This window comes from Narcine bancroftii, chromosome 1 (assembly GCF_036971445.1).
Source record: "Narcine bancroftii isolate sNarBan1 chromosome 1, sNarBan1.hap1, whole genome shotgun sequence".
NCBI classification, from domain to species: domain Eukaryota; kingdom Metazoa; phylum Chordata; class Chondrichthyes; order Torpediniformes; family Narcinidae; genus Narcine; species Narcine bancroftii.
In genome coordinates, this window is record NC_091469.1 from 23,432,854 (window position 1) to 23,456,887 (window position 24,034).

Here is a 24,034-nt window from a genome sequence, read left to right on the forward strand (position 1 = left end):
AATTTCTGCTTGTAAGAACTTGTGGGCAGTTGCCTGCCAGGTTTCCAGCATTGAAACTCTTCAAAAGTAAAATGCTTGTGATCCCAAGATCCTGAATACTGTACGAAAGGCCTGACGCCTGACATGGGTAATGCCAGATCAACTATATTATTCATTGACAATTGTGGGGGCCTTGTATAATCCCACCTTGAAGTAAATGTGTGTTTCTCTATTTGGTAGACTGTCAAAAATTGCTCAGGCAATGAATGAATAACTGATATTGCAGTCAATGACTGGGACCTCAAGCTGGTTTAGATTCTGTGACAAAAAATGTCAATCTTTTGAAAACTGAAGGGTTTCATCCAAGTGATGATTAATTTGAAAGCTTTGCTTGAGCTCTGAAATTAGATTCTCAATGCATATTTTGTGTGATGGTTTGTAGAGACGAGAACTGGAGAGCAAGGATGAAGGGTGAAAGGTGAAATGTTTCAAGTTTATTATCATCTCTGCCTGTACATATACAACCAGAAGAAACAGCGTTTCTCTGGGCCATGGCGCGCATAATAATCACGTTACATAAAAGATATAATTTAAAATAAATATTTTGGAATGGTTTACTTAGTTGCAGAACAGTTACATCAATCTCACCGTCTGCAGGAAGAAGCTATTTTGCAGCCTGGCAGTCCTGGTTTTGATGCTCCTGTACCACATTCATGCAGTGTGTGTGGTATTAGCTGCAAGCTGAAGTGGAAAATGTGGGATCGATTTTGACACTAGAAAAATTTGGATAGGTACATGGATGGGAGGTCTATGTGCTGGGTGCAGGTCAGTAGGACAAGGTAGAACAATATTTCAGCACCGACTACATGAACTGAAAAGGCCTGTTTCTGTGCTATAATGTTCCATGTTCTCATGGGTATATGTAGATTTCCTGAAACAATAATGGGGAGAGAATGTTTCCTTATGTACACTGTGTACTCCGATTTCAGATATCACATAAAAACCTGAGATTCTTTTTTCCCTGCGCTGCAGAATTACCACTAATTGGTAGTGCAAAAGAAATTTTACATAGTGTAAACAAAGAACTGTAAACAGATAACAAATATAAACAAACTGTGCAATACAGAGAGAACAAAAAACAAAATAAAATGCTCAAGTAAGAGTCCTTAAATGAGTTTCTTATCCCTTTTACACTGAAAAGCTGTATTATTGCCATATACATGACTTGTCTCTGGAAGCCAGCCTGCTTGTTCACACAGGACAGAAGAAATCCTGGTTGGTGAGTCCTTTTACACAGCAAGCCGGCTTACCAAAGCAAAAGAGGCAGGTCGTGTAGCACAGCAGCATCAGCGTCTATTCTGATGTAAAACATATGCGTCGGGAAGTGACATTGCTCTCTACACAATAATGGCAGTGGAACAGTAGGTATGTTTGGAAGCCATGTACATTTTGTGCAGTCTTAGAACGCAAGTAAATATTTTGCGCATTAAAATCAGCTTTATGATGTATGATGTTGCAATCATGGGAACAACGTGTTTGTGCGACCAGAATAACATTTGAGGAGAATTTGAAGAGAAACAGGGAGCAGTTTGAGGCAGAAAGGCGCGTGGACTTTAGATGACATAAACTAAGACATTTGGTTCTTTTGAGTCAATTTGCACTGATATCTGATAGAAGAATGTGGAGGAGAGATAGACCACACGGGCCAGTGTTCTGGGGTAATATCCTCAACAACTTCGAAGATGAGTGGCAAAGTCACTTTCGTATGTGTCGGGACACTTTTGCTTTTGACTTTGCATTGCACACCTGAGATGCAAGACAACAAACTGGAGACAGCCTCTGGAACCTTGGCTTAGACTCACCGTTGCTTTGTGGTGGTTTGGTACCCCATGTGACTATCGATCCATCAGTTGGATTTTTGGTGTCGGTCTCACCACAGTGTGTGTGTTGGTACGCCAGGTTACTGGAGCATTGAGGAAGGCCCTTTCTAAACATTTTGTCAAACTGCCAAGTGGTGCGCCTCTCCAGGAAACCATGGATGGATTTGCGGAACGGGGGTATCCAATGTGCGCTAGTGCCATTGATGGCACACATATTCCATCATTGCACCCCCATAACGATGTACAAGTCTACTACTACATTTGGACAGGATGTTCTTCAAGCTGTCGTTGGCCACAACTACTGGTAAGGATTTTGGCCTGAGTTACAATTATCTGTCTTTATCAGTAAATGTTTCATATGTCGATCTATACACTCATTCCTTTGTTTTTTCCAGCTTCACAGATGTGTATGTGGGTTGGCCTGGCCGCACCCATGATGCTGGAGTTTTAGCCAACTCACCCCTCTACAGAAAGGCCAAAGATCCAGGCGGTTACTTCTTCCCACGTAAAGTAAGTTTATACACCCAACTGCACTGTTATATATGTGTGGATCACACAGTAAATCGTGTTTTTAATTGTTGCGTGTAACCATATAGGATGTAATGACAATGAAATGTTTATATGTTAAATTGAAGGGACGGTTGAGTGACTCTGCTTCAATGAAACTTATGACAAGTTCAAGGGTCTGGTTCTATCCTGTTATGGTAAAGTGGGCACAAGAAAACATAAGTGAACTGATTGTTAGTGATCTCAGAGGTTACATAAAGTATTTATAAATCTACATTGCTCTGCCCACAGAAATCCAGAACTGTTAACGGATCAGAGACCCAGCTTACCCCCTCAGGAAGAGGCTGATGAAGGGGTTCATCAATCAATGGCAGCGAAACTAACTACCATTTGAGCTCGGCAAGGATGGTGGTGGAGAATGCTTTTGGACGTCTCAAAGGTCGCTGGAGGTGCCTGGCCAAGCAACTTGATATTTGTATCACTTTTGTATGAGATGTTGTAGCCTGTTGTGTTCAACACAATAATCGTGAACTCAAAAAGGAATACTTCCTGCCAGAACAGAACAAGAACAGGTTCCCTGAGTCTGAATGAGTTGCTTATCAGGGTGCACAGGCACACAGTCACCAGATGATCTGTGAAGCTGTTATGTCCAGTCTGTAAACTGATTATGTCCATTCTGTAAACGTATGCTGATGAAGCCAACAAATAACATCTTTTAGTAAATGTCAAAAAATTTTAGTGCATGTAAAATGTGTAAAGAACAATGACAATATCAGTAACAATAAAGAGTGCAAATACAATGGGAAATGGCTATTTCCACCTGTGCAAAGTAAGAAGACAACTATTACGATGTTCAAAAGTGGTAAGGCACAAATCAGTGTGGATTAATTTTGTATCACTCCAGCAGCTGGAGGAAGGAGGAGGAGGAATGTGGACTACATGACTCATCTGCTTCATCGATCTGGACGAAGCTGATGTTGTTATGTGGCGGGGAATAGTAATGGTGTCTCTGGGATGCAGGAACCCTGTACTGGGGTGTGGCAGTTTGGTGCTGTGGAGACAGAGCAGGGTACTTTTTAAAGGGACAGCCATGAGTAAAATCAGCTCTTGCAGAAGTGAGGCCTGATTCTTCATCTACTGAATGCCTTCGAGCATGGTGGCGAAACCATTCATCTGATGTGCTGCATTCTCTGCCTCCAAAATTTCTCTCTGCATCCACTCCTCATGTTCCATCTGCCCTTCCAGATGATGCAGTTCCCTCTCCGTTTCCTCATTGTTCATTGAAAGCAGCAGATCCTTTATCTCCTTTGTGACAATCTGGGCCTCAATTTCTGCTTTTTTGGCTGCGGCTGGCTTCCTAGAGAACAACACCACAAGACAGTAACGAAATGGGTCCTTGTGGGTAAACACACTCACAAAGACACATGAGAACGATGGTAATCATGAGCCAAAATAGTTTTATTTACCTGGCTGATCGTGAGGTGCAGCTTGATCGTTTCTACTGGTGGTGTCCGTCTCCAGGCCACTAACGTCTCGTGCATCAGCACTGCTGCTGACAGTGGGAGATGCAGCAGGAATGGTCTCCAGGGTGGCTGGATCCTCCAAAGAGCAAACGGGTTGGCAGAGTGGCTTGTTCCCCCAGATGAAATGGCACAGGTCAAAATAGGGCCAATCCAGACGCCTTCTGCCACTCCTGCCATTATAATCCACAAACTGGTGAAATTTCATGTGGGGGCTTTTCAACTTTGTTATTACCCGGGCTTTGCTCTGTTCAAAGCTACAGTCCCTGAGTTGAGTGGCCAACCTCTCAAAAATTGGGGCATCTTTTATTGTACCCGTTAAGTGATGATTTATTTCTTCCTGTGCCCTGAGTGTTAGATCAAGGACCTCGTTATCTCCCCAAAGCTGAAGGTATCCTGACTCACGAGTTTGTTGCTGTCAGTTAATTTTAAAATTTCCACATTTATGTCACAGGCACATGATGTCATCGTCCCTTCCTGTTTCGACCCGGCAGCACAGCTCGCCCTTTTAGACTGGCCCCGCTTCACCTCTGGCACTACCTGCCTTGGCGAATAAAAGCCGGGTGAGTTCAGAACTCCTGCCACCCCCCCCCCCCCCCCCCCATCTGCCTTTGATGCGTTGACACAGCTAAGCATTCGGATAATACCCGGCTTTAATCGTCTGTGTAAAAGGGGTATCTGATTGAGTTTGTCGTTGAGGAACCTGTTGGTGGAGGGGAAACAGCTGAACCTGGTGGTGCGAGTCTTGTGACACCATTACCTCTTTCCTGATGGCAGCAGCAAGAACCGAACATGCTGGGTGATGTGGTTCTTTGATAAATGCTGCTGTTGAACAACGGCAGCATTCCCTGTAGATGTTCTTGATAGCGAGGAGGGTTTTGCCTGTGATGTCCTGGGCTGTGTCTATTACCATTTTGGAGGGCTTAACCCTCAGGGTTATTAGTGTCCCCATACCAGACCAGCAGACTTTCTACCACACGTCTGTATAAACTTGCCAGGGTTTCTGGTGTCATACCAAACCTCCGCAAACTCTTGAGGAATTAGAGGCACTGATGTGCTTTCTTCACTATGCCATTGGTGTGTTGGGTCCATGAATGATCCTCTGAGATAGTGACTCCCATGAACCTAAATGTGCTCACCTTCTCAATCTCTGATCACTTGATTATATACTTCGAGTTTTCCCTTCCTGAAGTCAGCTCCTGAGTTTTGGTGACATTCAGTGCAAGGTTGACTGCAGGCAGAACCAAACCCAACCTTTCTTTTTCAATAAAAACGTATTAAAGCATTTGGGTGGATTCAGTGTTGGAAACAGTTTCAACATGATTCAATGAATAATTTTTTGCACTTTTATTTAAGGCAAAATGATTCACCTTCAGCAGGAGATCAACGGTTTTTTTTTGTTTGGTCCATGTCTGTCCCGGGGTCCTAATTTGATGCAGCATAGCAGGAGGTCCCGTGCCTATGAAAACCTGTGCTGATTCTTGAAAGTTGACAGCCACTTTCAATTATAACATTGCAAATGTTTCAAGGAATTTCCCGGCATTATCAATCGAAATGAAGTGTGCCGCATGATGAAATATTAGGGCAATAGTTTAGTCAATGATGTTAGTTTTAAGGAAGGAGAGAGGTAATAAGGAGGAACCCATTACAGAGGGAATCTTGGGAACATTCATGCCTTAATAACTGAAACCATCATCATTACCAAGAGTGAAGCTCCAAAGGTCAGAATTAGTGCAGAAATCTTACAGGCTGGAGGTTGTAGGAGAAGGGACAGGGTACGGAATTTTGAAGAAACTTGAAGTGATCTTTGAAGAAACTGAAACAAACTCCTGGTGGAAATGCCATACCTTGTGTTTACTGATTTTTTTTTTCAAGAGTTCTTTTTGAACTTTAGCTGTTGGTAAAGTGGGGTTGAAATCAGTCAGCATACACAGGTGATCATTTAATGGTGCTGGTTAGGTTGTAGCAACGTTTTGCATAAGTTCAAATTTACAGACAGCAGCTTAAGGGGGATCCAGCCAGGTCTCTAGGCAACAGGGACATTAAAAAATGATTTATGAAACAAAACATTGCAGAAGTCAGATCATCCTCCAAGATGAGTTTACTGTCATTTACATTGTACAATTTACATATGCACTGAAATTCTTGCTGCACGAAATTTCTCCAAATACAGGTACCTGTATTTTGGTTTTTTTTAAATGACAAAAATATGCATTAAATTAAATTGAAAAAGTTAACATAAATATAAAAGCTTGTGTAACGATTAGTGCAATAAGAGATTCAAGAGCCTGAAAGTCATTGGAAAGAAACTGTTCTTGAACCTCGAGATGCTAGTCTTCTACCTGAGGTAGCATTGAGATAGTTCGCAGGGCTAGGTGTGAGGTCTGAGGCAGGGGGAGAGTTTGCAATGGGGTGGAAGACAATGGTTTGTATGATTCAGCAGGAAGATTTTTTTTGTGCACCTGTAAATAGAGAATATGAATGAGTAAAGGGAGTCAGAATTCGCTCAACCTCACCTTTTATGACATGAGAGTTTATTATCATTACACAAGTACAATGAGCAGATGCACTGAAATTCTTGCTTGCTGCAGTGCACAGGTGGGGACATTTCAAAGAACAGTGGTCATTGTGCAAAATAAAGTGATGTTTCAATAGAGCAGCCAGATCTTTTTTGACGGTCCCTTACCCTAGTTGTTTAAGGTTGAGATAGTTTTTAAGAGCCAAAAAAAACTTCTTGAAAGTAAAGGTGGTGGATTTCAGGCTAAGGAAGCAGTGAGAAGGGCCCAACGCCAGGGTGATGGGGATCCTCTCTGATGTGAGCTGCCTTTGCTGTCAGTTCCCCACGTAAATATCCCCAGAGCCTTGAAATTTTTCTCCAAGTTCTTGTCTGGTCCTCTTCAACAGTTTAGAAGAATGTTCAGTTATCTGTCCTAGACAGCAAATCAAGATTTTTTTTTTGTTATTCTCTTTCTAACATCGTAAATTTCCTGTGGTTATTGACTCTCCTGTAGCTGGAAGGATATTCACATTATTAATCAAAACTATTTGCAAGACTGAACTCCTTTCAGATTTATCCTTTTCAGGAAAATGACCCCACCTGCCATTCTTTATAACTAAAGCATTTATTCCTCCACATATTCTTCTAAGGTCTTGACTTGCATCCTATGGTCTTTGAGCCAATTGCAACACGCAGCCACACAATTCACCAAGGGGGCGTACAGAGGAAACACAAGTGTTTTTTTTTGTACTCGACCTTGAAGATTAATGGAGCGGTATGTACATTTCGGTTTCCTGGTGGGCTGTCCTGGCTGATGCTGTTCTTTGCATATTTGCCAGAAATTTGAAGACGCAGTTAACTTGTTCTATTTGTAAAGGAGGCAGCATTATAATTAATATTTTGTGAGGTCAGCAGTTGAGTTAAAAAATATCATTTTGTTACTGGCAGACCATCTGTGCCTTAAAATCACACACTTGCCTAGTGATTTTAATGTGTGTCAAATCAGTCTGGATGGGGCGATTAGTCGCATGTTTAGTTCATAAGTCTTGTGTGATCTTTCAGAATACTGGACTCTTTGTATTACTAATAAATTAATTTTCTTATACTAGTTCATTGAGTCAGTTACAGAAGGATTGCATTACTGCTGCATGCTCTGCCTTCTGAGCTGAGACTCTGTCTATTCCTGCAAGTGGACATAAAATATGCCACGGTACAAGAGGAGAGGAAGGTTTCTCTGGTGTCCTGGCTGAAATATGGATGATTCCTTCTCTTTCTGCCCACACCCAATGCCACAGTTTGCTCTGCATTCCAACATCTGCAATCTCTTAATTCCATCTCCAGTACATTCCATTCTCACATTGCTGTGTGGGAGCCTGCTGTGTACCTTTTGGCTGCACCTTTATTGCATTACAGCAATGAGCTTGCACCAGAAGGACTTGAATACAAACAAAATGATGGAACCGATCAGTTTGTCAGAAGCACATGTGGGAAGAGAAGTACTGTATTTGACAGCATCTAAGACCCACAGGCCTCCCAGCAGCAACCCAGACTTGGTTACAGCACCCCAAATGCAGTAACAAATCTGTAAATTAAGCAAACAAGTGATTACAAGAACAGTTTAAAGAAAACCTTTGCTTCTGGCTGGGAAGATGCCAAATGGAGCTGGGTCCAAGTCTTTAGTATCGGCAACAGTGACTCCATTCCCAACATCAGATGTGGTGCCATCACGTTGAAGTCACCTCAGGCTCCAGGGCAGGAGCAGGGACCTCTGGCTCTACAATTTTTTCAACCTCAAAATTCAGTTGCCCCATGACCCCCTGGCAATTTTGACCCCTTATCAACACCAGGGGGTCTATATCAATCACTTTGGAGGCCCCTCGGTTAACATAACTGTGCTTCATTCCTGCAGTTCACTTGTAAGCCACCTTTGTAATACTGTTGAGATTTAGTCTTTTATAAGTACATCATATAAAAAGCAATTTCAGTTTTAAGGTGAATGCCTTTTTTTTTGCAGGTTTCATGCAATTATCATGCGCCACAGCCCCTACTTGATTGTACTGTATTACAATGCACTAAATTTCAGGGTAATGGCCAAGATTTTGTGACTGACTTGCATCCTGAATGGGCTGTTGTGCCTCCTCCGTACAATTGCAACTGGCTGGATTTGTGGTACATGTAGGGCAGCAGTGTATTAAGGTTGTGTAATCCAGCTTGATAAATTCTGAAAATGGATATATCCAACCATGAGGCTGACTAGCTGTGAGTGAACACTACAGTGCAGCATTGCGCCTTGGTATGAAGTCCCTACAAGCATTGCAAAGAAAATGGGCCCTTCTGATGCATTCGTTCAGGGTTTACAGGGGATTTGTGAGTCGTTTTGTCTCTTTCTGCTTTCAAACTTTTTGTTTTCTTAATTAATCTCTGTGCACTTTCTTTTTTCATATTAAGGCGACCAAAAGTTTGACTCCGGTTGTTGAATATTTTAAATAACTGTCTTTTACTGCTGCAGCTTTAATTGGTATAATGCTGCCAACTGTTGTGATGGCAACCATTTTTTTTCAAAAGTAACCTAGAATCAAACAAAATGCATAATTCTTTGCAAATTAAATCTATTTGAAGAAAACATATGTGGAGCTTTTTATAAATCCTCTTGTTTGTACCTAATGAGTTGTGAAATAACTCTTATCTCTGCTGATCTTTTGAAAGAACAATGGGACTATTTTATCCCACCCCTCCCTTCCTCCTGCCCAGCCATTTTTTTTCTTTACCAATAACCCTTCAACTTTTTCTTCCAATAAAGTGTTCAGTTCACTTCCCTTTTTGAAAATTACCTGTTTAGGCTGCGCATTCCTGACAGCAAAAAATTGGTCTATTAAAAATATCATCTCCCTTGGTTTGGTATAACTTGAGAAGGTTGTGTGTGCAAATTTTAGTTGAGAAACTTGACCACAGAACTCCAGAGTAACAACTTGACAAGCATTTGAATCATCTTTTAGTCTATTTGAGAGTTCTTCATTTTTCTTTAATGGAGGAACTTCTCTGCCCTTATTTGGAATCTGTTGAGAGATGAAACAAGGTTCCAATAGTCCTCGGGTGAATGTAAAAGTTGTAGTGGCAATAATTTAAAGAGTAAGAGTGCTGAGCCCAATCAATATGTATTCCCGTTTGAGGTTGGCTGAATCAAACTGGGTGAAGACCAAGACCAAGTGCCCTGGTTAATATACAGTATGTGTGCCAAATCATTGGGATCCTGCTGTATCATCTGCCTCTCAGAGGATTTTGCAGAAGAATACCTTTGACCATACAAGCAGTGGTTTATGTACAAGGTCCTTGAGATGTGAGAAAAAGGATCTATTGGATGGTTCCACAAGCAGACAATTCAAGTTATTTTGCATAATGCCTGATCACTGAAACTTTCAAACCAATTCAAAGGCTTTACATGTGTGATAGTGAGACTTCATACTCAGTCAGTCCTAAAGCTACTGCACACTGCCCTCGAAATGACACTAGTGTGGTTGAGGTGGATAACTGCCCACTTTGCAAGATCAGGTGGTTGAATGAAGGTGCACAGCAATCTTTGTCAAGGTTTATTCCAGCCTCTTCCAAGGTTGATGAAGCCAAGCCTCAGCTCCACAGGCTGTTCCCAAGCAAACATTAACTGGTGCTAGAAGATGATTAACTTGGTCAAAGGTGCACTTTGATCTGCCAGTCGTGTTTGGTCTGGCTGTGTAACTGAATGATGCAAGCGGGCAGGCTTGGAGCAGCCTGCATCATTCAGTTACACTATCTGGAGTCTTACCACATCTGCAAACTGAGGATTTGGAATCTGTTTTAAAATGAAAATCCTCTAAACTTGCTCATGGAATATGTACAAAAGAAAACTAGAACATGTGATATAATGTAAATCTCTTATTCATAGAAAATGATGTCTTGTGACATTATTGTGCTGTTACGTATTTGTAAATCCCATGAGTAAAATGTATATTTTCAAAAAATATCTGTTCTTGGCTATGGACAACTGAAAACTACAAACTCTATGCTGAAACCTGGTTTGGACTCCACAAGCTCTGGATGGAAAGGCCACAATTTGTGGCCTTCCTGCCATAAAACTCAGGGCTTTGAGCCTGTATTTTTTTTAAAAGAAAAGCTCAACTATTTGTTAATTAATGTACATAAGGGAAGATTTAAGGTCATTAAAATGTACATCATGAATCTGTCTTACACCTATGAAAATCCTATGAATAAGAACCTTCGGACACTACAGCACAGAAACATGCCACTCAGCCGTTCTAATCTGTGACGAACTATGATTCTGCCTGGTCCCATTCATCTGCACCTGGCCCACAGCTCTCCCATCCATGCGCTTATCAAATTTTGCTTGACTGTCAAAATGGAGCCCACATTCACCACTTCAGCTGGCAAGGCATTCAACCATCTCACCACTCTGCATATAGAAGCTCCCTTCCCATATTCCCTTTAAAAATTTCACCTTTCACTTTTAACCTATGTTCTTGTCTCACCTAACCGAAAGAAATATTCTTGGAATTAAAACCAGATTGTTTGATTTAAACCACATTTTTGTATGTAGGAGTTTGTAACTTGAAAATCATCTTCTGTGTTCACTCTATTGCAATAGCGACCACACTTTTAAAAACTTTGAGCTTGAAAAGGACATGAAGGATTCAATGGCAAGTTTTTAGTGGATTTTTATGTAATATATATAAGCATGAGCTCGTCACTGAAGAAGTCACAGGAATAAAAGAGCCATTCATAACATTGTTTATTCTCCTGAACTTCAATGTTATGAATAACCATGTTGAAGATCCATTTGCAGAGGGATGAACAGCATCCCAGATCCTTGATTTGATTGTTTTGCTGCCATGATGGTATTAAATGCTGAACTGTAGTCAATGAACTGCATTAGATGTTCTAAAGGGGAATTCAAGTGAAATTCCCCTCAGTCAGTGAGCTCAAGGGTATGGAACTCTTCCACGTAGTGGCTAAGGTGGGTAACATGTTTGGAAAGAAAACTAGATAAATGCACCAGTTGGTAAGGAATGGTGGGATCTGCTGATGGGTGAAATGAGTGGCAAGTGGTCACTCAACTGGAGCAAAAATAGGCCAAGTATCTGTTTTGCAGACAATCTGTTGTGTTGTAAAAAAAAAAATCTGTTTTGTGTTATAAGAATCGTAATGACTTGTTGTTTTCCGCAGGCCTCAGTGATGGAGGAAGTGATATGGGAGCAGTTTACTGTGACTTTGCAAAAGGTAAGTTTTCTTTCTCTTGGAAAATCAGACATGGTCTAAATTGACTCAATGGTCTCCCATTCTTTTGTAACATTTTTAAATGCAAGAGATTTAAGGTATGAGGGTAAGATTATAAAGGTTTTTATGAAATCCTCAAAAAATAAAGATAAATAATTTTGTACTTTAAAGGAATATTGTCATTCCCAAATGTTATTTACAGAGGTATTGGATTAATCTCCTTCATTCACCGCATTGACAGTAATATCCTACTATTTTTCCCCAAGGATTTAAAGAAACCAGATGTTGATCAGTTAGATTTTATCATTCTTTCTTGCTGGTGTCTGTGTGTCTGCAGCTGTTGCTCATCAAAAATAACCTCATTTGTTTTGTGTATTTGTTATTAATGGCGTTATTGAACATGTATTGAATATTTTGAAAGAACCTTGGCCTTCATATCAAGAGGGTTTGAGTATAGGAACAAGGATACCTTACTGCAGCTGTACAGGGCCTTGGTGAGACCCCACCTGGAGTATTGTGTGCAGTTTTGGTCACCTTATCTAAGGAAGGATGTTCTTGCAATGGAGGGAGTGCAGAGGCGATTCACCGGGCTGATACCTGGAATGGCAGGAATGACTTATGAGGAAAGATTGCGCAAATTGGGATTGTACTCCCTGGAGTTTAGAAGATTGAGAGGGGATCTCATAGAGACATATAAAATTCTGGCAGAACTGGACAGAATGGATGCAGATGGGATGTTTCCAATGATGGGAAAATCCAGAACCCGGGGCCATGGTTTGAGGATAATAGGCAAACCATTTAGGACCGAGATGAGGAGGAATTTCTTTACCCAGAGGGTGGTGAATCTGTGGAATTCATTGCCACAGAGGGCAGTAGAGGCAGGTTCATTAAATATATTTAAGAGGGAATCAGATATATTTCTTCAGTATAAGGGTATTAAAGGTTACGGAGAGAAGGCGGGGACCGGGTACTGAACTTTAAGGTCAGCCATGGCGGAGAAGGCTCGAAGGGTCGAATGACCTACTCCTGCTCCTATCTTCTATATTGCTAAGTTTGTATGGCAATAATGAAATGTTTTTGCCAATTCCCTCTGGTCCCTTTCCTGATGCATACTAAATATTTTGGGTGTTCCTCCACCCCCATCCCATCCTTAAATCTGGTTGTCTTTTGATTTCCAAGTGTTTATTTCATTGTTTACTATTCATTGGGTATCTGTCTCCCTGAATAATGTGTAAACAAAGGCTACAGACAAGATTGGTTACAAATTTCAGATTTATTGTCAGAGTACATTCATGACATCACATACAAACCTGAGATTGTTTGTTCCTGTGGGGTGGCAGAATTTCCACGAATTGGTAGTGCAAAATAAACTACACATTGTAAACAAACAAAGAGCTATAAACAGATAACCAATGTAAACAAAGTGTGCAGTAGGGAGAAGAAAAATCAATAAAGTCCACAAGTAAGGGTCCTTAAATGAGTCTCTGATTGAGTTAGTCATTAAGTAGTCTGATGGTGGAGGGGTAGCAGCTGTTCCTGAACCTTGTGGTGCAAATCTTGTGACACTGGTTAGAAAAGAGTGTGTGTTGGGTGGTGTGGATCTTTTATGATTGCTGGTGCTCTCCAACAGCAGCGTTCCATGTAGAGGTACTTAATAATGGGAGGGTTTTACCTGTGATGTTCTGGGCTGTGTCCACTACCTTTTGAAGGGTTTTACTCTTGGGGTATTGGTGTCCCCATACCAGAGCATGATGCAGCCGGTCAGCAGGATTTCTGATGTCATACCAAACCTCCGCAAACTGCTGAGGAAGTAGAGGCACTGATGTGCTTTCTTCACGACGCTATTATGTGTTGAGTCCAGGAACGGTCATCCGAGATAGTGACTCCAAAGAACTTAAAATTGCTCACCCCCTCTGCCTCTAATCCCCCAGTGATCACTGGATTGTATACCTCTGGACTGTATACAGAAGCTTATGAAGCATCTTGCCATAGTCCTTCCCATGTGTTACCTTGCACTTCAGCTTCATTCATTTTGACAGGTATCTCCTTCCATGGCCATCTAACTGTAGCTACCCATTTGTGTGTCAGTTTGGCCATTGATAGGCTGCTAATCAGATCTACCCAGTGTCCTTGTGAAATTAAGATGTGCATTTTCCCCAACCCTGAACGCTACACCAGGAACATACCAGTTGTCTTTGAAGTACTTATTGATGTGATGTATCTCAGTTGAAAGGATACTAGCCAATATTAACATAAAAATTAATGACAGCTCCATTTTGTCAACTGTTTTGATTTACCTTTTTTAATGATTAACATTTGGCTACCTAGTGGGTGAAATATTTGAACTGGTCAGATCTTTTTTAAGCAAAAAAAAACAACTGCTGGAGGAACTCAATAGGTCGAGCAGCATCAAGGTGAGGGGGGCACCGGGAGAAGGAATTGCCAACATTTCATTGGAAGTCCCTCATGATTGATAGCTGCCAAAATGGTGAAGGGAATGCAAGGTGTCCCAGATGTAAATGAAAAGGAAGTGGGGAGGGAGAAATGGGATAGAGTTCAGATATGAGGAGATAAGTGGGGCAAGTGCAGGTGGAAACAATGAATGGTCTTGACCCAAAATGTTGGCAGTTCCATCTCCCACTGTGCTGCTTTATTTGCTTGAGCTCCCACAGCAGACTGTTTTTACTTGAGATTTTTTCCACATTTACAATCTCCTGTTTAATCCTTTTTCCTTTTGAGAACTGTTCTTTTATTGTTTAAACTGACAAATGTTTTCCAAAATATTTTAACCCCATCATTTACCTCCTCCCCAGCACTCCAAACGAGGGTTTGGTATAGCAGTGTCTGGAGGAAGAGATAACCCCAGTTTTGAGAACGGTGAAACCTCTATCATAATCTCTGACGTTTTGGAAGGTGGTCCGGCAGATGGATTACTTCAGTGAGTAAAATATAAATGAATGTTGGCAATTTGCAATGTGGAGTGTTGTTTGGCTTTCAATCTATTTAGCACTAATTTTAACTGTAAGATCTGGCACTCAGTTGGTAACACAAATGATTTCTAATTTTAAGAAGATGGTAGGTTTGTGTCCCATTGCTGAAACTGGAGCACAAAACTCTAGTGTGCACACTGAGGTGGGATGCTGCCGTTGGGTAAGATGTTATGCATACTTAAGCATAAAGGAATCCATGGGATTATTTTGGAAAAAGAGCAGCAAAAATCTTCCTGGTTTCCTGGACAACATTTGTCCATAAGTCAATCAAAATCACTTTAAGCCCCAGATCTTCTCCCCTCTTCAATCTGTCTGGATGCTTGGTGGAGTTGTATCTAGCATGTAGTCTAGATATTGGGACAAGGAACATTTTTTTTGTTTTCACACATCATTCAAAGGTAATTATTCGTAGAGGTTTACAATTGCCAGTAACTAAATGGTGGGGGTGGGGGGGAGGTGTGGTTGTGAAATTTTATCACTGCACAACTAAAACAGAACACGTATTATTCACAACTTGTATTGGGAGTTCTGTTTGATGATAACGTGATAGGTTTTTTTTATTGATAATGTTTGCCTTTATTACTGCCAAACTTTCTAGTCTCCTTTGTTTTATCTTTATAAACTAGACCATCCAAAACACTGCTTCCTCCTTTCCCTCTTTTTTGAATATTTTATTTATAAATGTTCCATACATGTAGTAATCAAGAATTAATATAATAATACACGTTCCAAAAAGAAAACAAAAATCATATACGTGATGGTATTCAACCCCCCCCCCCCAAGAAAACCCTCCCTCAAAGAAATGCAATATGGGAGGAGTCACGTGATGGAGTAGTGGCCAGTCAGGGAACTCCAGCCCTCTCTGGAAAAGTTTAAAAAAAATATACAAAACACAAAGGTACAAGAATAAAAATTAAAACAAAGTAAAAGTAAAGGTGGGAAGAAAATGGCAGCGAAGAGAGAAAAGTCAAAAGCAATGGGAAGAAGAGAAGAAGAAAGAACGTCGGAAGAAGAAGGTGAAGGCCTTACCTGTCCGAAGAGGCCCACCGCAGAGAGAGAAGCCCGCTCCCTAAGGTCGGTGGAAGTCCCGAGCTCGGGACTACAAAGATGGCTCGCGGAGCCGAGTAAAAGTGCGCAACCGCGCATGCGCATGAAAAAAAAACACACTGACGGGAGGGGGGAACAGCTGAGGAGTCGATCTCCACAGCTGAGAATGACAGCTGCAACACAGCAACAGGAAGAGAACACAGAAAACAACGAGAACAAGAAAGAAGAGAGCAAAAAGAAAACAAGGAAACAACAGATGGCCAACCCAGAGGAAGAAGAAGAAGAACATAGAGAAATTGAAGAAGGGAAAGGCAGGACAATGGATATTTTTTTTTAAAGAATATATGGAATCAGTAAAAGAATGGCAATTACAAGAATTTAATGAAATAAAAAGAAGAATTAAGAGTGCAGAAGAAAAAATGAATAAAATAGAGATGGTTATGTCAGATATAGGAAAAAGAGTGGACAATGTGGAAGAACGAGAAACAATCGTAGAAATGGAAGTAGAGGACTTAAAAGAGAAATTAGAAGAATCTAATAAAAAAGTTAAAGAGGCACAAGAGCTGTTAGCTCAAAAGATAGATATAATGGAAAACTATAATAGAAGAAATAATATAAAGATAGTGGGCCTTAAGGAAGATGAAGAAGGCAAGAATATGAGAAAATTTATAAAAGATTGGATCCCCAGGGTCCTAGGAAGACCAAAATTACAGGAAGAAATGGAAATAGAAAGGGCACATAGAACACTAGCCCCGAAACCACAGCCGCAGCAAAAACCAAGATCCATTTTAGTAAAATTCTTAAGATATACAACAAGAGGAAATATATTGGAGAAAGCAATGAAGAAAATAAGAGAAGACAAAAAGCCACTGGAATACAAAGGTCAAAAAAATTTTTCTATCCAGACATAAGTTTTGAACTCCTGAAGAAGAGAAAGGAGTTTAATACAGCAAAAACGATCCTATGGAAAAAAGGATATAAATTTATGTTAAAGTACCCAGCGGCAGCAAAACAGACTATTCTCGGATCCGGAGGAAGCACGAAAATTTGCAGAACAACTACAAAACAAGCAGAGAGATGAAGATATGTCTTTGGCTTGGCTTCGCGGATGAAGATTTATGGAGGGGGTAAAAGTCCACGTCAGCTGCAGGCTCGTTTGTGACTGACAAATCCGATGCGGGACAGGCAGACACGGTTGCAGCGGCTGCAGGGGAAAATTGGTTGGTTGGGGTTGGGTGTTGGGTTTTTCCTCCTTTGTCTTTTGTCAGTGAGGTGGGCTCTGCGCTCTTCTTCAAAGGAGGTTGCTGCCCGCCAAACTGTGAGGCGCCAAGATGCACAGTTTGAGGCGATATCAGCCCACTGGCGGTGGTCAATGTGGCAGGCACCAAGAGATTTCTTTAGGCAGTCCTTGTACCTTTTCTTTGGTGCACCTCTGTCACGGTGGCCAGTGGAGAGCTCGCCATATAACACAATCTTGGGAAGGCGATGATCCTCCATTCTGGAGACGTGACCCACCCAGCGCAGCTGGATCTTCAGCAGCGTGGACTCGATGCTGTCGACCTCTTCCATCTCGAGTACTTCGACGTTAGGGATGAAAGCGCTCCAATGGATGTTGAGGATGGAGCGGAGACAACGCTGGTGGAAGCGTTCTAGGAGCCGTAGGTGATGCCGGTAGAGGACCCATGATTCGGAGCCGAACAGGAGTGTGGGTATGACAACGACTCTGTACACGCTTATCTTTGTGAGGTTTTTCAGTTGGTTGTTTTTCCAGACTCTTTTGTGTAGTCTTCCAAAGGCGCTATTTGCCTTGGCGAGTCTGTTGTCTATCTCATTGTCGATCCTTGCATCTGATGAAATGGTGCAGCCGAGATAGGTAAACTGGTTGACCGTTTTGAGTTTTGTGTGCCCGATGGAGATGTGGGGGTGCTGGTAGTCATGGTGGGGAGCTGGCTGATGGAAGACCTCAGTTTTCTTCAGGCTGACTTCCAGGCCAAACATTTTGGCAGTTTCCGCAAAGCAGGACATCAAGCGCTGAAGAGCTGGCTCTGAATGGGCAACTAAAGCGGCATCGTCTGCAAAGAGTAGTTCACGGACAAGTTTCTCTTGTGTCTTGGATATGTAACGAGAGTAAAAATGACCACGAACTATGTGTATGTGTGTACATATATATAGTGTGCATACATGAGTGTATCCGTATTTAGAGGAAAATATATAGAGTATAGATAAGAATTAATAAGGGAAGGAAATGGAACAGAGGAAGTAAGGAGAGAATTGCGAGTGAATTTGCAAATCCAAATGGAGAGGGGAGATGTGGTTGCCCGACAAGGGATAAAGGGCAACTCAGGAGGGGGAGGGGAGAATGGGGTTAAAGAAATTTTAGATAGAAGAATAAGGGAAATGTTTGATGTTTTAGAAATGTTGTCTTATAAAGTGTTCAAAACAAGAAAGCAGAAATGGATAAGAAGGAAAGTTGATGATAAGGAAACGGAAAGGGAAGATAAACAAAGTATGAAATGCTACGTTGAACTATATGACTTAAAATATTAACGGAATACATAACCAAATCAAAAGGAAGAAACTGCTAAATTTACTGAAAAAAGAAAAAATTGATTATAGCATTCGTGCAAGAAACACATTTAACTGAAATGGAGCATAAGAAATTAAAGAGATATTGGGTAGGACATGTAACAGCAGCGTCATATAATTCAAAAGCTAGAGGAGTAGCTATATTAATCAGTAAAAATGTACCAATTAAAATAGAAGAGGAAATAATAGATCCAGCAGGGAGATATGTAATGATAAAATGTCAGATATATTCGGAGCTTTGGAATTTACTCAATGTATATTCACCTAACGAAGAAGATCAAAAATTTATGCAAGATATTTTTTTGAAGATAGCAGACGCGCAAGGGAACATATTAATAGGAGGGGATTTCAACCTTAATTTGGATTCAAATATGGATAAAACTGGGGAAAAAAGTTAACAGAAAGAACAAAGTAACCAAATTTATAATTAAATTGATGCAAGAAATGCAACTTTTGGATATATGGAGGAAACAACACCCAAAGGAAAAGGAATATTCATATTATTCGGGTAGACATAAAACATACTCAAGAATAGACCTATTCCTGTTATCAGCTCGCATGCAAGACAGAGTAAGAAAAACAGAATATAAAGCTAGAATATTATCGGACCATTCACCCTTGATGTTGACAATAGAGTTAGAGGACATCCCTCCAAGAATGTATAGATGGAGATTAAACTCCATGCTACTTAAAAGGCAGGATTTTAGAGAATTCATTGAAAGACAAATTAAAATGTACTTTGAAATAAATACAGAATCAGTGAAAGATAAGTTTATACTATGGGACGCAATGAAAGCATTCATCAGAGGGCAAATAATAAGTTATGTAACCAAGATGAAGAAGGACTACAATCAGGAAACAGAGCAGTTGGAAAGGGAAATAGTAAATATAGAAAAAGAATTAGCAATGAAGGAAGACACAACTAAAAGAAGAGAATTGGCAGATAAAAAAATAAAATATGAAACACTACAAACATATAAGGTGGAAAAGAACATAATGAAGACAAAACAGAAATATTATGAACTAGGAGAAAAAACGCACAAAATCCTAGCATGGCAGCTTAAGACAGAACTAGCTAAGAGAATGTTATTGGCATCAAGGAAAAAGACAAACAAATCACATATAATCCAACGGAGATTAATGAAAACTTCAGAGAATTCTATGAACAATTATACCAAACTGAAAACGAAGGGAAAGAAGACAAAATAGATGAATTTTTAACTAAAATTGAACTACCAAAATTACAAATAGAGGAACAAAATAAATTAACAGAACCATTTGAAATACTAGAAATACAAGAGATAATAAAAAAAACTACCAAATAATAAAACACCAGGAGAGGATGGATTTCCAATAGAATTCTATAAAACATTTAAAGATTTATTAATTCCTCCCCTCCTGGAAGTAATCAACCAGATTGACAAAACACAAAGCTTACCAGATTCATGCAAAACAGCAATAATTACAGTAATACCAAAGACAGGGAAAGATCCACTCGCACCAGCGTCATATAGACCAATATCTTTACTTAACACAGATTATAAGATAATAGCTAAACTATTAGCAAACAGATTAGCTGACTAAGTACCTAAAATAGTAAATCTAGACCAAACTGGATTTATTTAAAAAAGACGAACAACAGACAATATTTGTAAATTTATTAACTTAATTCATGCAGTAGAAGGGAGTAAAGCGCCAACAGTAGCAGTTGCTTTAGACGCAGAGAAGGCCTTTGACAGAGTAGAATGGAATTATTTATTCTAAGTATTACAAAAATTCAGTTTACCAGAGAAGTATATTAATTGGATTATAGTATTATATAAGGGGCCATTGGCGAAAGTGACAGTAAATGGATATATATCAAAGCAATTTAACTTAAGCAGATCAACAAGGCAGGGATGCCCACTATCACCCTTATTGTTCGCATTAGCTATAGAACCACTAGCAGAATTGATAAGAACAGAAAATAAAATAAAAGGGATAAAAAATAAAAGACAAGGAATATAAAATCAGTTTATTTGCAGATGACGTTATAGTATACTTAACAGAACCAGAATTATCAATAAAAGAATTACATAAGAAATTGAAGGAATATGGAAAAGTGTCGGGTTACAAGATTAACGCAAATAAAAGTGAAGCAATGCCAATGAATAATGCGGATTTCTCAAAATTTAAGAAAGAATCACCATTCAGATGGCAAATGCAAGCAATAAGATACCTAGGTATACAAATAAATAAAAACCTCGGCCATCTATATAAACTCAATTATTATCCACTTACAGGATGACTTAGATCATTGGAAAGATTTACCACTAACACTAATAGGAAGGATAAACTGTATTAAAATGAACATTTTCCCAAGGATATTATATCTATTTCAGGCATTGCCAATACACTTGACTGAGATATTCTTCAAGGAGTTAAAGAAGATAATAAGGAAATTTTTATGGAAAGGGGGGAAACTGAGGATAGCACTAGATAAATTAACAGAATGGTATAAACAAGGAGGCTTACAACTGCCAAACTTTAAAAATTATTATAGAGCCGCACAATTAAGATACCTATCAGATTTTTATCAAACAAGGGAAAAGCCAGATTGAACTAGATTAGAACTAGATAAAATAGGAGAGAAGATACCTGAACATATATTATATAAATGGGATGAAAAATTGGTACAACGTAGGAGTTCTCCAGTATTACATCATCTGCTCAATATTTGGAAGAAGATTCATGTAGAAAGGAATAAAACAAATTACCAATTACCAAAACTAATACTGATGCAAAATCAGTTAATCCCTTTTACAATAGATTCTTTAGAGAATGGGAGAAAAAAGGGATCAAAAGAATAGAAATTGTTTTTCAGGAAATAGATTACTATCCTTTGAACAAATGAATGATAAATATAATATAACTCAAGATACAGTGTTGGCATACTACCAACTGAGATCCTACTTGAAGGACAAATTGGGAAGCAGTCTGAGGTTACCAGAGGGAAGTAATTTTGAATATGTGATTACAGATACAATGATAATCAAAAAATTTATAACAAATATGTATATTAAACTGCAAGAAAAGGAGATTGAGGAAACAAATGGTAAAACTAAACAAAAATGGGAACAAGATTTAAACATAAAGATAAAGAAGGAAACATGGGAGAAGTTATGCTCTGGAACTATGAGAAATACAATAAACACGAGGTTACGTATGATACAATATAACTGGATACACAGGCTATACATTACACCTCAAAAGTTAAATAAATTGGACCCAACAGTATCTGATTGATGTTTTCGTTGTAAAAAAGAAATGGGAACAACAATTTATGCAATCTGGACATCTGAGAAAGTGAAAAAATTTTGGGAAGATCTAAACCAGATATTAAATAAAATTACAGAAAACAATATACCAAAAAACCCAGAGACCTTCCTCCTAAGTAACATAAAAAACAAAGAATTTGGACTTGATTTGGATGGTGCACAAAAAAGATTTGTTATGATAGCTCTAGCCGTAGCAAAAAAATGTATCATGTCAGCCTGGAAATTAGAAGATAACTTGAGAATACAACAATGGTATATAGAAATGAATAAATGTATTCCATTAGAAAAAATAACATATAATTTAAGAAATAATATTGAAATATTTGAACAAATATGGGAGCCATACATGAAACACAATAGAGAAAACCTACCGGGGACATCTACCACCTAAAATAACGGAAGGAGAAGGAAATGAAAAGAATTGACTCAGTGGAATTTCTTGTTTATTTTTATTGAGTGACAACATTGTTTGACTGGTTTAATGTATCTTAGATTCTGTACTTTAAATGAATGGGAGGGGAGGTAGGGAGGGTGGTATGGGAAGAGGGAGGGGAGGGGAGAAAATGACACTATATATATTTGAAAAGGAAAATGTAGGTATCTTGGTCAATGTGGTTTATGGTGTGAAAAATAAAAAAAATAAAAAAAAAGAAATGCAATATAGTTATATAAAATAAAGAAGAAAAAGAAACTTTCAGGATTGCACAGAGGTATGTTTATCTAACACATGTTCAGAGAATTCTTTAACACTATTCAGAGGAGATTCTCACAAGTGCAGAGGCATAGCAAGGACAATTTTACAAATTTAAACCTAATATTTAAGTATATGGGCACAAGATTTGTAAAAATATAGCATTTATTTCTCAAACTATATGTAATTTTTTCCAAAGGAGTACAGCTTTGAGTTTCTGCATTCCATCTTGCCATACCCAGATATATACATCTGATTTTGAAGGAATTGAAATACATTTCCTTGCCACTGCTAAATTTAACAAATTTATATTGAGTTTTAATTTAGGACTTGTTCCTTCAATATTTCCTAATAAAAATAAATCTGGATTTTGCAGAAATGCAACTCCTGTAGCTTGTTCCAAAAAAATACCTAAAGCCACCTCCTTCCTCACCTTAGCAGCAACTAAGATCTATAAATTCTCACTGTTTTTCAGTCTCCACAGAGTCTCAATCCGTCCTCATCCTGGTGCTCTGCTCTGATTAACATGCCACTTCTTCAGTTCTTGTAATTTTTTTAAAAATTGAACATACAAGGATAAACAAAGCGTAATACAGAAAATTTGTACATAACATGTATGTCAAAAATTAAAGAACACAACAAAATTGTCAAACTTATAAAGCATATCCATGTTATGCAAGCACAACTTATCAGTGTATCCCAAAAAGCCCTCAAGTCTTCAGCCCCATCTATAAACTGGAATTTTATATTTAAAAGTATGTTTCATTCTTGGAGTAACAGATTAAGTTGATGTAAGTCAGGTTTTATATTTAGAGAAGTTGAAAGAAAAAAGAATGGAAAAAAAATCTTGAGTTTAACTAAGGTTCTGAAAATAATTCAAGAAAGGTCCTCACTCATTTGTTTGTATTACTAATTGAATAGTGAATATTTTCCAGATTTAAACAAGACATAATATCCCTCAGCCATGGGGCAGTATCCCTCCATCTTATTAATACTGCATGTCTACCCAAAAGCGAGGCGAAGGGCAGAGTGCAACGTTTGATTGGAGTTAAGCAAACGTTGTTTTCTCCAGTGGGTCCAAAAAGGGCAACCAAAAGGTTGGGTTCTAGATTTAAATTAAGAATTAGGGACAAATCTTGGAACACCTCCTTCCAGTATTTTATTGAGGCGAGGACATGTCCAGAACGTGTGAATTAGGGTAGCCTCACCTCTCCTATATTTGTCACAAGAAGAATCCATATTTGAATAAATACAAGATAATTTGACTTTGGACATATGACTTTAAATTGAAACAGTGATGGAAACTGAGGGAAGAAGAATTAACCAACTTAAAAATTGAATCCCAAACTTCATCTGATAGCCACTCCTTCAATTCTGACTCCTTTTCTCTGAATTTGTTTATCAACAAAACCTCTCTTGGCCAAAAGCTCTCTGTAGCCACACCTCTCTCATTCTCCTCTTTCTGCAAGGTGCTTTGTAAAATTTATCTCTTTGGCCAGGTTTTTAGTTGACCTGCAATAGAATCCAGATACAACGTGATGCATTTTGATGATGGTTTATTCCATCTTTCCTTCAAACAACCAAATTCTGGATCAAAGAATAAGCAAAAACTGGAGGAATTCAGCCATTCAGACAGAATATGTGGAGGAAAAGGGATAGGTGATGTCTTGGGTCAGGACCCTGCAACGGGATAAATGCTGCATGATTCACTATATTCCTCCAAAAATTTTTTAATCAACATTCCAGCATCTACGT

The 24,034-nt window shown here is 39.2% G+C and overlaps 1 protein-coding gene across 8 annotated transcripts in view; it reads left to right on the top strand.

Annotated features, from left to right (window-relative positions):
- The window catches only part of tjp2a (tight junction protein 2a (zona occludens 2)), a 201,705-nt gene that overhangs the window by 54,964 nt on the left and 122,707 nt on the right, over positions 1-24,034 (top strand). For 5 of the 8 annotated variants that reach the window (XM_069922273.1, XM_069922306.1, XM_069922311.1 and 2 more), the window contains exons 2-3: positions 11,598-11,651; positions 14,462-14,586. In XM_069922273.1, the coding sequence (XP_069778374.1) occupies positions 11,607-11,651; positions 14,462-14,586 (170 nt within the window). In that variant the 5' untranslated portion in view covers positions 11,598-11,606. Of the gene's footprint in view, positions 1-2,254; positions 2,370-2,657; positions 2,816-4,340; positions 4,450-11,597; positions 11,652-14,461; positions 14,587-24,034 lie in introns of all 8 variants that reach the window. The other 3 variants (XM_069922276.1, XM_069922287.1, XM_069922298.1) reach the window with 2 other exon arrangements.